General features: G+C 36.5%; 1 protein-coding gene across 1 annotated transcript; it reads left to right on the top strand.

The window, feature by feature from the left end:
* Nucleotides 1-10088: 10088 nt before the first annotated feature.
* On the top strand, nucleotides 10089-15750 carry LOC114052875 (olfactory receptor 2H2-like). The gene is made up of 2 exons (XM_027875640.1): nucleotides 10089-10999; nucleotides 15738-15750. The coding sequence occupies exons 1-2, from the start codon at nucleotides 10089-10091 to the stop codon at nucleotides 15748-15750; spliced, it is 924 nt and encodes a 307-aa protein (XP_027731441.1).

Below are 15750 nucleotides of genomic sequence, written 5' to 3'. Positions count from 1 at the left end.
TTTAGTCATAAATTCTTCCCTTCTCCTTAGATATAATAGGTAAACTATTCTTTGCTCTCCTAGTTTGCTTATAGTATCAGTCTTTATATCTAAATTGTGTACCCATTTTGACTTTATCTTGGTATAGAGTGTAAGATGTTGGTCTATGCCTAGTTTCTGCCATACCATTTTCCAGTTTTCCCAGCAGTTTTTGTTAAATAATGAGTTCTTATCCCAGAAGCTGGAGTCTTTGGATTTATCAAATAGTACATTACTATATTCATTAACTGTTGTGTCTTGCATACCTAAGGTATTCCACTGATCCCCCACTCTATTTCTTAGCCAGTACCAAGTAGTTTTGATGATTGCTGCTTTATAATGCAATTTAAGATCTGGTACAGTTAGGCCACCTTCCCTTGCATTTCTTTTCATTAGTTCCCTTGATATTCTGGATCTTTTGTTCTTCCAGATGAATTTTGTTATTGTTTTTTCTAGCTCTATAAAACAATTTTTTAGTAGGTTGATGGGTATGGTACTGAGTAAGTAAACGTGCTTAGGTAGAATTGTCATTTTTATTATATTAGCTTAGCCTACCCATAAGCAACTGATATTTTTCCAATTATTTAGATCAGACTTTATTTGTGTAAAAAGTGTTTTCTAATTGTGTTCATATAGTTCCTGAGTTTGTTTTGGCAGGTAGACTCCCAAATATTTTAAAATGTCTACTGTAACTTTAAATGGAATTTCTCTTTCTATCTCTTGCTGTTGAGCTTTCTTAGTAATATATAGAAATGCCAATGATTTGTGTGGGTTTATTTTATATCCTGCAACTTTGCAAAATTTGGTTATTATTTTAAGTAATTTTTTTTTCCCTTGGTTCTCTAGGATTCTCAAAGTATACCATCATATCATTTGCAAAGTGTGATAGCTTTCTTTCTTCTTTGCCTATTCTAATTCTTTCAATTTCTTTTTCTTCTCTTATTGCTAAAGCTAACATTTCTAGTACAATATTGAATAACAGTGATGATCATGGACATCCTTGTTTCACCCATGGTCTTATTGGAAATGCTTCTAGCTTATTCCCATTATGTATAATGCTTCCTGATGGTTTTTGATAGATGCTACTTATCATTTTAAGGAAGATTCAATTTATTCCTATGCTCTCTAGTGTTTTTAACAGGAATGGGTATTGTATTTTGTCAAATGCTTTTTCTGCATATATGGAGATAATCATATGATTTCTGTTACTTTTATTGTTAATATGGTCTACTATGCTGATAGTTTTCATAATATTGAAGCAGCTCTGCATTCCTGGTATAAATCCTACTTGGTCATTGTGTATTATCTTAAAGATTTGTTGCTGTAATCACTTTGCTAATATGTTATATAAAATTTATGCATTCTGGGTGGAGACAAGATAGTAGAGTAAAACCAGTGACTTCCTTGAGCTCTCCCCCAAACTCCTCCAAATACCTGTAAAAAAGGCTCTAAACAAATTCTAGAGCAGCAGAACCCACAAAAAGACAGAGTGAAACAAATCTCTAGCCCAAGACAACCTGGATGGTTGATGGGAAAGGTCTGTTGCAACAGGCCGAGAGAGGAGCACAGTTCAGTGTGGGCCACGCGGTCAAAGACTTAAGCCTCAGAGAACCTGGACCAGGCCTCAGGGGACTGAATCACTATCAGCTGTGGTGGTTTCCATACTTCTCAACCCACAAACACAAAAGACAGCTTAGAAGGTCAGTAGGAAAGGTCTGTCACCTGGAAGAGAGAGGAGTACAGTCCAGCCCCAATTCTGGCACAGCCCCAGGGCAGTAGCTGCTTCCAGAGCTGTAGCTGCTTCCGGAACTCTTGGATGGTGGGGGGATCACTTGGCTGATGAGAGGGGGATTGCAGGGATTTCTTTGCTGCTGCTGAGGCAGGATTTTCTTGCTTTGCCTGTGCTTGGATCTGGGCTGCAGTCATGGGTGGTGGCACCTGCTCACCCAGGCCTTGCACTCAAAAGTTTTGCAGCTAGAGGATGTCTGTCAGCCTGCAGCTTTGCTTCCTGGGGTTGTGCTTCCTGGAATTGTGCTGAAGCACCAGAGATTTGGCTGCTAGAAAACACCATACCACATGGTGATTTTCTGAGCTGGTGTCTACTAGTTCCCCTGCCTGTACTGAGGAACTCAAAGGGGTGCTGGTGTTTTTGCTTGCCTGCTCCACTACCCTAGGGCTCAGGATCTCCCTTTGGTATGTTGAGGTGGTGCTTGCTGCTGGCTTGATGGGACACCTCCCATCTTGTACTGCTCCCCCTACCCAAGAGCAAGAAGGACCTTTCCTGTTATTCCCCAAGCTTCCTGGGCTACAAGACTGCTGCACCCCTTCTTTCTGCTGGCTCAGCTGTTCCAGGGTTTTTCCTGGGGTGCTATTTTCTAGAGGTCAATAAAGGAGGGTGAGAGCAACTTACTTCTTATTCCACCATCTTGGCTCCTAGGAGCAAAAGTCCCAAAGTAATTTTAAAGATTGTACAAATTTTAAAAAGTTATTTTTACCTTTTGATAGCCTTGTATGCCCTTTGGCAGCATAGGAAATTACTGATTTTAGGACACTGTTAGCCAGAAAAAATAAATTAAAATAAGAAATGAAGTCTTAGAGTAAAAAATTTGAAGTGAAATGCTATAGTCAAATCTAGCTCCTCTAACAAAAGTCTCCAGTAGATATTTATAAGGGTGCCAAATGAAGCAAAGATAAGCAAGAGGAAATGCTTACCATCAGTAAGGTGTTCCATCCAGTCCAAGAGTGCACAAAAGGACAACCTGTGGAAGCCAAGGCATTGGTGCATAAAGGTGACCTAAAGTCAGTGGGATCTAATCTTTGACCTGTTAAATTTGCAGCAGGGAAAAAGCAAGTGTGTCATCATACATTTCTGTTTTTTTTTTGGTTTTTTTTTTTGGTTTTTATATTTTGATTTTGTTTTTCATGTTATTGGATTGCTGTTTTATTTCTGGACCATTCTATTTTCAGAGTATTCAGTACTCAAGGCTTTCGATTATCTGTTCTAAGATGTCCATTTTGGGGGGCCATTTTTTTCTCCCTTAGTTGTTTCATTTTGTAGATCTCGATTCATTTTTCCAGATAATCTTAAAAAACAATAGCCAGGATACTTTTCCTCTGGATTTTTATCTGAAATTATGGGATTTCTAGAATACTTTGGGGAGGGTGTATGACTCAGATGTGTCTCAAACTTAGATATTTCCTCATGGTATTCAAAATTTTCCTTGGTTTGCTTAGATTACTTAGTATATAGTGCTTGAGTAAAGCACATAACTGAGTGCCATATGGAAGATATACCAATTCCTGAATATAGTAGCCCAGACTTGGTTGACCTATCAAAGAACTTAGAGGCTAGTACTGGGAACTGTCTGGGAACTTACACTTGTCACAGAGTGACAAGACCTACCTGAACTATAGGCCTTGCCTGGGGTCCTCCCCCTTCCTAAATTACTGAGCCCAGAGACTACTTCCATGTTGGGTTGCAGCACAGCTTTGAGCACCACAGGGTCAAAGTCTACTGGGGCTGCATATTTTTCCTCTGGTCTTTCTTCTATAACTGTTCTGGGGCTTGCTAGTCCCATCCTGTATGCCCAGAATACCCCTCATAGACCTTCCTGGAATGACCCAGAAGTAGCTCTTCTTAGTTTACTTAGCTCCTACTGCTACTGGCCTCAGTGGATATGGTTGGAATAGGGCCTTACCCAAATAAAGGATCAGAGAGGTTCCAGAACACCACATGCACTCTGTCCTCTGTGCTCTACCCTCAACCTACCCAACATTTTCTATATAAATATCTCTGCAGGATTCAAGGGGTCCCTCTATGGATAACTGGTTTGGTTGGGGAAAATCCAATATGATATTTTCCATTTCTTACTAGAGTAGTTCATCTCTAAGCTGCAGTGAAATGTTTTCTGGGGATATGGTTATATCCTAACCCACCAATGTCTTCCCTCTTTGCAGTTCAATGAGTATTCATGGATCTTCTCTGTCATCCCTGAAGCATTTTGTATGTAGCTCCCCTAATTGGTGAAGATAGTGTTGACTAGACCCTTACTGGTGCAGTTAGAACATGGCATATAGGGCCTCTCTCTTAATTGTACTGAATTATCTCACTATCAAATACCCACAGGTAAGGTCCAGACCTCTCTTAGTTGAATTGGAATATTTCCTTCCTGGAGGAAGATCTCAAATGTATTTCCTGGTATATTCTAATCTATAGAACATCTGTAATTTCTGTTTGTTATTTGCTTAGATAAATGGGTTTATTTGTGATTTATTAAATACAATGGCCTATTTGTGCATGAAAGCTGCATTTGATGGGAAGAGGTAAAGCTAGTAAGACTGAACGAAGGCCTACTGTTCTCCATTTTAAGCAGTTTTTTGTTCTGAAAAAAAAAATTCTTCCCCTGGACCACCCATCTTTAGAGGGGTGCAGATAGATCTGATTCTGATCCAGGACCCTCTCATGCAGAGAAGTATGATTTAATTGGCCTTGTGGCTCTTTCTAATCTCTTCATGGGAATAATCAAAGTCTCCCTAGTAGAGAGATGGCCAAGCTTCCAGAGATAGCTAGCAATGCCAGCTGTGAGCTGCAAGTAGACAACCCATGTGGACATAAATATTTTTCATTGGTTGTATACAACTTAAAAAAATAAATGTGCATAAATTATCAACATTTTTATCTATTATCAACAAAACCCAGAAAAAAAGAGATAGGGATATTTCATTTTTTTTTAAACCATAGAATGTTTAAAATAGTTAAAATTAGGAGAGAAATGGGTACCTGGGGAAAATATTTGTAGCAAGTTTCTCTGATAAAAGTCTTAACTCTCCAAGATATAATTCAAATTTATCAAAACAAGAGACATTTCTCTAAAAGAGTAAATGGTGAAAGGATAAGAATAAGCAGCTTTCAAAGGAAGAAATTCAAACTATTGTCAACCATATGAAAAAATAAACTTTCTCAATCCCTAGTTCTGAGATGATAACAGTAGCCTATTTAAGACATAAGACTAAAGTAAGATTTTTTTTATACATCCATATAAGTATAATATATATGCATGTGTATCTATAACCACATTATATTGATAAATGGATAGATATGCAGACAGATAGAAAATAGATGGTAATTGGAATGAAGAAAACTTGGACTTGAATTATACCTCTAGCAATTTCTACTCATGTCACCACAGGCAAGTGATTTAACCTGAGTCTGTTTCCTCATTTATAAAATGTGGATACTAATACTTACAAGGTATTTAAGAGGGTCAGTTGACCTAATGCATATATATGTGTACATTATTGTATACACAATTATAATATATGTGCATACATACAATATAAATACACATGCATACATATGCATATATACTAAATATTTGCATATATGTATACATCTACGTATATGAATATCAGACTCAGCCTATCCTGGACATTAGACAGGTAAGAATGGTGTCTAGGATTTAAGGCAAGGTGCTGCTTTAGAATCCTTTGATAGCTCAGTGGGTAGAGCAACGGACTATAGAAACAGATGATCTGGATTTCCTTAGGTTGCTAGTTTAAATCCAGCTCAAAGGAGGTGATGCCATTTGGGTACCTAGGTACTGCAGTGGACAGAGTGCTGACCCTTAAGCCAGGAAGACTCATCTTCCTGAGTTCAAATCTGGCTGTGTGACCCTGGACAAGTCACTTAACCCAGATTACCACGCTTTATTGATCTGTAGAATGAGCTGGAGAAGGAAATGACAAATGCTTCCAGTATCTTTGCTAAGAAAACCCAAAATGGGTTCACAAAGAGTCAGGGGCAGCTAAATAGCAATAACAACAGCTCTACAGGTTAGAGGTAGGGGACAGAGTCATTTTGAATCAGGAGAATACAGTAAGAGATTAAATCAGTACTAAGGCTGGAGAAGGTACAAAATTCAAAGGAGTGAGCAAATGAAAACTGAATGTTTATCTTCTTTTCAATCATTGCTAGCTTTGTAATCTCAGCCTATTATCTTGTTCTTCAGAAATAAACTGGTCATCATGTCAGTTGGTTGCAAGAAGTGGTTGTTAAGGGATAAGAGTAAGGGAGAGGACAATAAGCTATTATATAAAGTGGTAACAATGAAAGAGCCCTTTCTTACAGAAAAAAGTAAAAATAAAATGAAAATTAAGAGTCAGAGCTGCTTTTTGGAAATAGGAAATAGGAAGTGATGCTAAAAATATAGTCTACTAACAGATGTGAAGGAATCAGGTGAAATTAGAGAAATTTTCAGGATAGAGATTAGCTAATGGAAGTAGTGGAAAGAGAGAAAATCAGTGTATTTTCTCAACTACTTCAATTTTGAGCTCATCTTCTTTGCTTGGCAAACTGAGTAGAGAGTCCTAAAAATTTGGAGAATTGTAATTTTCTAAAATACTAAAAAAAATTACATCAAAAGATACAGTCCTCAGCAGGAGGATAATATCTTCCATCACCACAGAGATTTCCTTTTTGTGTCTCTTAGGAAACATTATCCCTTGGCACCTCCATGCAGGCATTAATTGGATATATGGGACACTAAATCACTGAACTGTGCTATCTCTTCTTATGTGAAATCATTCCTGAGTATTTATTTATCTAACACTATCCTTATAGTGCTTCACATCCTCTCCTGGGGCCTGAGAATGATTTGTTACTCAATTTGATCTGGATGGGAGAAACTATAGCAGTCTCTGAGAGGACTTATATGCTTCTGCTCTCTGATCCCAATAGAGAATGATTACAAGCCTGGAGTATTGGAAATAAACCTCTGTCAGAATTTGGACTTGATCATCTCCCCTATATTTCAAATGTTGTCTCTAATTCCGAGTGCACCTCTGGAAAATAGAAAAGGTAAATAATGAAAATGGATACCCAGAGTGCTTTTGTTCAGTCATCTAATATGCAAATGATCAAACTAAGCCCAGGAACAATGTAACTTGTTATTTGGTCTAGAGATTTATCTACCAATCAGTGCCCCCCTTTGAAATATGTTTTTAGAAGCAACTTAGAGGAATGAAGCTAAACCTGAGAAGCTGATATTTGAGAAGATTTAACCTGGCGCTGTCATCAAACATTTATCAAAAGGTTTGTAATTGTGGTATAAAACTTTTTTTATCTACTAATAAAAGAGAAAACTCTGGATAGATTCAAGAAGGACTGGGATAAATTATTGAATGATAAAACATTTTATAATTGATTACAAATAGTGATAAATATGGATCCAAGAAGACCTGGCTTTGAGTTCAACCTCTGGCATTTTCCTAGCAAGTCATTCAAACTCTCTGAATTTCTTTCCTCATTTGTATAATGTGGATACTGATGCCTCACAAAGTTTTTTATAGGGCATAATTGAGATAATGCATATAAAACTCTTTGAAAACCTTAAAATACTACATTAGTATCAGCTATGCTAATACTTAGAGTGAAGTTGGGCATTTTCAAGAGATAGTGCTAAACTGTGAGATTTCATACGTATTTCATACTAGCATGGTTTCTCACAATATCATCAGACCATACTGGATGAAATTAATTGCTATATGTGCCAGGTACTATGTTAAGTGCTTTATAATGATTATTTTGTTTGATCCTCACAACAACCCTGTGAGATAGGTGATATTGTTATTCCCATTTTACAGATGAGGAAACTGAGGTAAACATGACACACCCAGGGTCCCATAGCTGAGGTCAAATCTGAATTCAGGTCTTCCTGAATCTATGTCCCATATTGTATCCACTGCACCATCCAGCTACTCATTGCTATGGACTCCCTAGAGAGGTGATGAGTTCTTCCTCCTTCGAGCAGAAGTATGTTATATTCCAGGTATATTACAGTTGCTTGAAATTTAACTGGAAACCTTAGTAAAGTTTTCATCCTATTAAAAAGGTCCTTTGGGGTAGATAATACTTTAATATTTTTGATCATTTATGCCTTTGTGTAAATGACAGGAGAGTATATTTTGGGAGAGTAAAAAGGAGAAGATGAGCACACTGGGCTTTTCAGTGGAGATGGAAAAACAGGTGAAAAGTATGTAGATAAAAATTCATAGCAATCATTGCTCATGGGAACATTTCTTATTTATAAATCAAGGTTCCCACAAATACTTGTATGTGCATGAAACATTATATAAACATGAGTCATTATGAATGTAGCGAACCTTTGGAGTAGAGAGACTGGATTTATGAAAATCTTACACTGTCAAGCAGAGAGATGGGGTGAAGTTTAAGGAAAGGAGAGTAGGAACAGGAGACCATTAAGAAGAAAAATAACATATTATATGCACAGTTTTTGATATGTTAAGTGGATATGAAAGCTTAACATAGCTTATAATGCAATTAAACAGAGGGAAATAAGTAATCATTCCACCCCTAGCATCTATTTCTTGCTCACTGTGCTCTGATACACAAATAGCGAACAATGTTCAGGTAGGTAGAGAACTAGCCTAAAGCCTTGCAATCAGCAGGGAATCTACTTGTTTATTTCTACAAGTGAGTCTCAATTTATTGCCCCAAGAAAAAGTAGTTTGCTTAAAAAGAGATCAAGTTGTTTGGTTAAGAGATTTCAGGGAACAATAAGAAGAAATAATTTAAGAATGATAACTTTATTCTTGAATATTTCATGCTGTTTGGGGTGAGCAGCTTTATATATACTCCTAAAATAGGTGTTCTTAACCTAGAATTCATTAACTTAATTTTTAAAATATTTTGATAATTTTGTTTCAATATAATTTATTTCCTTTTGTAATCCTATATATTTTATTTTATGCATTTAAAACTTTATTCTGAGACATGATCCATAGGTTTTATCAGGATGACAAAGGTTTTCACAGCACACAAAAATTTTAAGCACTATTTGTAATATTCTCAGGCTGATAAGATTATTTGATATATGAAATAACCTGTGATATTACACACAATTCCCAATGTTGCCCCTGTCTAGTAGATTTCCAGGTCTCATACTGCTTCTTCTCCTAGTAACCAGGCTTAAATAAATAAGAATTCTAAACTAGCAAATGAGGGATGTAGCTTTTATTTAAAGATGAATTTATTTAATATAAGGATTCTGGGCAATGAGAAAGAGTTATGAAAGAATGCCCTTTTTATAGAACAAGTAGGTTTAAGCAAAGAAGAATGAATGCCTTATCAGCTACATATATTTAGCTAAATTCTTATCAAAAGAAAGAAATTATTATGACAGCTCTGTTACAGACATCATCAGATGTGGAGTGGTATTACCTTTTTAATCATAATCTACCTCAACTTGGTGTTAGAACCATATTTTTTTTTCATGCTTTGTGTTTGGGTAAGTTATTGGCCCAGTCCAAAAGGAAGAGGGAAGAGACATGGGAAATAGAATGGCAAGGAAACAATGAAAGACAAGCAAAAAATATGGTATAAAATGGCAAATAAAGCAGTTGGAGAGAAAAAGCTTTAAAATAATAAAATGGGAGATTAAAGAGATATGAGCACATATTACATGCCCAGCACTGCACTAAATATTGTAATTGTGAATTCAAAAGCAAGAATATATTAGACATTCTTGTAACACCAGTGTTTCAGCAGTCAGCAGATACTAGATTTCATTAAATATTTGTTGACTTGATATTTTTAAGAAAGAAAAGAAGGCATGCAACTAAAGCTGGAAATGAGGGAAGAATGAGGGCAGAGATATATAGAGGGATGCAAATTTTGAGACAAGAAAATAAAGAAGTATAAGATAGAGATATGGTGGAGGGCATCAGAGAATGCTTTCTATTAATCATAACTTGAAAAAATAATTGCCAAGGTTTTTCAGGGATTTTAGCAATTGACCCCAACTTTGAAATAGTCTGATTTCCATAGAAGCCTTGCTCTAAAAGATCCCGTGGTACTACTTTGTTTCTAATTCTTTACCATTTTTCCCCAAAAGAGGCCATAAACAAAATGATAAGATTTTAAGGCAGGAAGGAAACTGAAAAGTCCAACTTTTTTAAAGCATGCTTATCATTGAAGAATTCTTGAACTGAAGGCTTTTTATTTTTTATTTTTGTCTCTAACATTATTGGGAAAAAGGAAATCCACAGAAAAGATGAACAAGATATACAATGTCAGTTCCAGAGGATATTTCATCCTGATGGGTTTCTCTGACCAGCCTCAGCTGGAGAATGTACTGTTTTGGGTTATCCTGATTTTTTATTGCTTGACCATTGTGGGTAACATTACCATCATCCTGATTTCCTCCCTGGAACCTAGACTCCATACGCCCATGTATTTCTTCCTCTCCAATCTTTCCCTACTAGAGCTCTGTTTCACTACCAGCTGTGTTCCTCAGATGTTGGTCAATCTCTGGGGGCCAGAGAAGACAATCAGTTACATTGGTTGTGCCATTCAACTATATGTTTTCCTGTGGCTTGGAGCCACCGAGTGTATTCTACTTGTTATTATGGCTGTGGATCGTTCTGTGGCAATCTGTCGACCACTACATTATGTCTCCATCATGCATCCCCGCCTCTGTCTTCAGCTAGTAATTCTGGCGTGGGGAAGTGGCCTGATTCAATCAATAATCCAGATACCATCTACCTTACATTTGCCTTTCTGTCTTCACCACAGAGTGGATGATTTTGTATGTGAGATACCAGCCATGATTCGCCTATCCTGTGGGGACACCACCTATAATGAGATTCAGCTATCTATATCTAGCATCATTCTCCTGGTAGTTCCTTTGACTCTCATCCTGATCTCCTATGGTGCCATCACCAATGCAATCCTAGGGGTGAAGTCAACTGCTGGGCAGAAGAAGGCCATTGGCATCTGTGGCTCCCACCTTCTAGTGATATCCATTTTTTATTGTACTGTCACAGCTGTCTACCTTCAACCCAAGAGCCAATATAGTCAGAAACAGGGAAAAGTCTTTACTCTCTTCTACACTGTGGTCACTCCCACACTCAACCCTCTCATATATACTTTAAGGAATAAGGAAGTAATGATAGCATTAAGGCAGTTAGGAAAGAGAAACTGCATCGCCTTGGAGATCTGTAGAAGATGATAAAATGAAAACATAGAAAATTAATGCTAGAAATACAGACACAAACATATTCATGTATAACTATATAATTTATAAATACACATAAATGTGTGTATGATATCTAGCTACAAGGTAATTATAAAGATAAATAACTAAATAACTCAAAACTACCTCACAGAACTCCTGCTCTCAGTCTCTCTTTACATTGCTCAAAGACAGGCCATCTTTAATAGGCCCCATATCCTTTTAGGCTGCTGCACTTTTAGGTATTCAGGTTTAAAATTAAACCCGTTCCATTGTTCCTGGGGAAACCTGATCCTAGTTCAAGTTGAAGCCATGATTCATAATTCATATGAGGCTCAAGAGGAAAGAAAGGGGTTGAGAATAGGAGAGTACAGAAATTAGAAGTAGAAGACTCTTTTGGGAGGTACCCTAAAGTATGTTATTGGTTGCTTTTACAACTATTTTTTTTTTTTAAGAAAGAAATAAGTAGACAACACAAAGATTTAGTTAAGGTGGACAAGGGACCCAATTATAAGGATTCTTAGAGTTTATCTCCATAGACTCCATAGAGTCAAGAACAAATGTGCACCAGCATTTTTAGGGGGTGTCTCTTGAATACAATCTTCACTTGAGTTTAACTTATGATCTAAGGCAATAATTGTGATCTCCCTGTAACCACATCTCAACCGGTCATTGACACCAATTGATAGCCACAGATTTCATTCAACCAACCGATCATCACAATTCAAAAAAAAGAAAAGAAAAGAAAAAAGAAAATAAAGTTTCCCAGAAATATAAGGGAAAATATGATAAAATAACATGAGAGAATCCACAGAATACCAATAGAAATAAAGTAGATATTTAATTCCTCAAGGAACAGTACAGGCAAATTTTGGAATGAAGTATCCCAAGAGAATACATTTTAAGGAAAGGAAGGAAAAAACTGCTCCCACTTCAATCAAAATCAACTATCATAACAGAAGATTATGCTTGATTTAGAAGAAATCAAAGAAGAAAATAGAATATGAACAAAAGCAAAGGTAATCTATTTATACCACAAAATAGCACCTCCTGCAAAGCAAGGCATGTTAGTAAAATTAAAGCAGTGTGTGTTCAGTGAAAGGAAAAATTCATGATAAATTAATAATTCAGTGTCCAGTGGAAGGAAATAATTTAAGTGATTCCTTTAAAAAGACCCAAAGTCATCAGGGTACTCAACATGTCAACTAGTCATGCAGGAAAAAGTCAAGCACTTGAAAATAGCAATGAAAGACTAAGAAATATATTTCACATACATATGTTAACATATATATATATATAATCTCTCTTTTCATTTCTTAATCTTTCATTACTATATGAACCTGCTTGACTTTGTTCTCTTTGCTCAGTTTGCTTGTTGAATACTTCAATCACTTCTGACTTCTTTTAAAGGAATAATTCAAATTCTTCCTTTTTACTGAACACTTTATAATTATAATTTTATTCATCAAGATTATGATGATGATGCTCAGCTTTCCATGGGGCTAGACAAAGCCATAACCATGGATGGGTGAGTCATTAACTTCTTGAATTACATATTGTCTAACAGACATTAAGAAAACACTGAGGACAAAAATGGGCTAAATAATCTAAAGGAAAAATCAGGAAAACAGCAGAAGTAAGAAATGAATTAATATTTCAGGTACAAACTCATGGAACACAGTTCCATAAAGCAGTCCTCAGAAGTAAATTACTATCTCTGAAAAGTAATATTGACAAAATTTCTAGTGAGCATCAATACATTAACTGAGCAATTAAGAAAACTAAAAATTAACAGATCATTAACCCTAAAATAAGTGCAAAAGAAGAAATCTTGATAGTAGAGAAATTTTTTGGAGGGGAGGATTATATGGCCTATGAACAAAAGCAATAAAGAAGCTAACAGATTCAATAAGCCTTTAGTTAGCTGCAAAATAAGCTGATCAAGGGGAAAATAGAACAAGATTGTGCAAACTTCTTCAACCCCTCAACCTCAAAAGAAAGGAATTATTAGAAAATCATAGAATAATTAGAGATAATTCTACAAAATAGAATACCTCCAAACAAGGTGAAAATTGCATTAATTAATACTGAAGAACTTTAAAGTGCTCACTTGGCATCCCCACCTCCAACTCTCAACCTACTCCACAATAATGAATACAAACTAACTTGCAACCAAGGACGTAACCACAGAGATCCCCTGCATCTTTTGGTCAATGCCTTTGACCAAACACTCCACCCCCTCCCACTCCACAGGAAGTTTCAAACATTAATGCCACCCAGTTATAAAAAGAAAAGTATGATAAGCGACCAAACAATGGAAACACATGTGCCAGGAAACACATGTGCCAAGTAGCAATGTTGAAAATCATGGTTTAGAAGGAAGCAGTATGTCAGATCAGATAGGGACCTGGGGTTGGGGGGAAATGGGGCTAGTCTTATCCTCTCAGAGGTTACATAGGATAAGGACTTGGGGAAAAGCCCTCCATATTCTCACTAAACAAAGAGGATCAGGCTTCCTGAACTCCCATCGACTTGCTCTGAAGCTGAGTACAGCATAATGACCTTCATACCCTCATGCTCTTCTAGAAGCTTTACGGATTCTCCATTGCCTTTAGGATAAAATGCAAAATCATCTCTTTAGCATTTAAGACATTTCTGATTCTAATCCAAACCTATTTTTGTTTATTATTTATTATTTCATGTCACTCCCAATCATATACTGTATATTCCCACCAAACTATCTAACATATTGTTCCTCATAAATGACACAACATTTTCAGATTCTGTGCATTTGCACAGGTTCTACTCTCTCTTGTAATGCTCTCCCTTCTCCCCTTTGCTCTTGTAATCCCTCCCTCCCATCAAGATTCAGGCCAAGGTACCACCTCCTACAAAAGGCCTTCCCTGATTCTCTCAGTCAGTGCTCCCTCACTCTCACTCTGTCTCTTAAATTATTCTATATATATATATATATATAGTATTTATTTTTCTCAGTTGAAGTCAAGCTTCTTGAAATCAGGCATTATTTCATTTTTGTCTTTGTATCCCCAACACCTCATATGATTGCAGACACAAAGTATGTGCTGAATATATGCTTATTGAATTAAACTGAATGGTCATGTTTTGACTTGAATCATTGAGATTAATTTCAGATAATAGCATTAACTAATGTAATTTTCCTTCTGAGGAGAATCTCCTTCCCTAAACTCAAACTCGCTTTGACTCACCAGATAATGATTAATACTATTACTCAAGGGATTATTCATTCTTTTCATTAATTGTTAATCTATCTAAGTTGATTGCCACCTGTCAGGAACACCTACTCTTCCAAGGGCATATAAGCATAAAGGCCATTATGATCCATTGTTGGTTCACGGGAGACAGTCAAATGACCATCCTTTTATTATTTGCTTGCCATAATTAATAAAATGATTAATTACCAGAAATTATGTCTCTCAAGTTTTTTTTATTTTTATTTTTTTCCAGAAGTTTTTATTTATGTTTTTAACATGTGTTTTTAAAACTTTGAGTTATGTATTTTCTCCCTTCCTCCCTCCCCACCCACCCTCATTGAAAAGGCAAGCAACTCGATACAGGTTATAGATGTGTAGTCATGCTAAACACTTCCATAGTAGTCATGTTGTGAAAAGCTAAGTTTATTTCCCTTCATCCTAACCTACCCCCATTTATTCTATTCTCTCTTTTCACCCTGTACCTCCTCAGAAGTGTTTGCTTCTGATTATCCCCTCCTCAATCTGCCTTCCCCTCTACTAATCCCCTGCTCTCTTGTCCCCTTCCACCCTTATTTTCCTGTAGGGTAAGATAGATTTCCATACCCCAATTGTGTATGTTATTCCCTCCTTAAGCCAAATCCTATGAGAATAAGATTCACTCATTCCCTCTCACCTTCCCCCATTTCCCCTCCACTGTAAAAACCTTTTCTTGTCTGTTTCATGTGAGATAATTTACCCCATTCTACTTCTCCCTTTCTCTTTCTCCCAGTATAATCCTCTCTCATCCTTTAATTTTATTTTCCAGATATCACCCCTTCATCTTCAATTCACCCTGTGCCCTGTATCTATCTATCTATCTATCTATATATACACAAATATAATTTTTCCCTCCCACTATTCTAATACTGACAAAGGACTCATGAGTTACAGATATCATCTTTCCATGCAGGAATGTAAACAGTTCAACCTTAATAAGTCTCTTATGATTTCTCTTTCCTGTTTACCTCTTCCATGTTACACTTAACTCTTATATTTGAAAGTCAGATTTTCTATTCAGCTCTGGTCTTTTCATCAAGAATGCTTGAAATGACCATTTTTTATCCTGAAGGATTATACTTACTTTTGCTGGGTAGGTGATTCTTGGTTGTAGTCCTATCTCCTTCGCCCTCTGGAATATTATATTCCATGCCCTCCAATCCCTTAATGTAGAAGCTGCTAAATCTTGTGTTATCCTGATTGTGTTTCCACAATACTTGAATTATTTCTTTCTGGCTGCTTGCAATATTTTCTCCTTGACCTTGGAATTCTGGAATTTGGCTACAATATTCCTAGGAGTTTTCCTTTGGGGATCTCTTTCAGGAGGTGATCGGTGGATTCATTCAATTTCTATTTTGCCCTCTGGTTCTAAAATATCAGGGCAGTTTCCCTTGATAATTTCTTGAAAGATGATGTCCAGGCTCTTTTTTTGA

This window comes from Vombatus ursinus, unplaced genomic scaffold (assembly GCF_900497805.2).
Source record: "Vombatus ursinus unplaced genomic scaffold, bare-nosed wombat genome assembly UNPS02003812.1, whole genome shotgun sequence".
NCBI classification, from domain to species: Eukaryota; Metazoa; Chordata; class Mammalia; order Diprotodontia; family Vombatidae; genus Vombatus; species Vombatus ursinus.
Note: the sequence above shows the minus strand (reverse complement) of the source record. Positions and strands in the feature narration are given on the sequence as shown.

Bases quoted from the DNA above. Each gene is read 5' to 3' on its own strand.
- LOC114052875 (XM_027875640.1), top strand. From the start codon at position 10,089: ATGAACAAGATATACAATGTCAGTTCCAGAGGATATTTCATCCTGATG.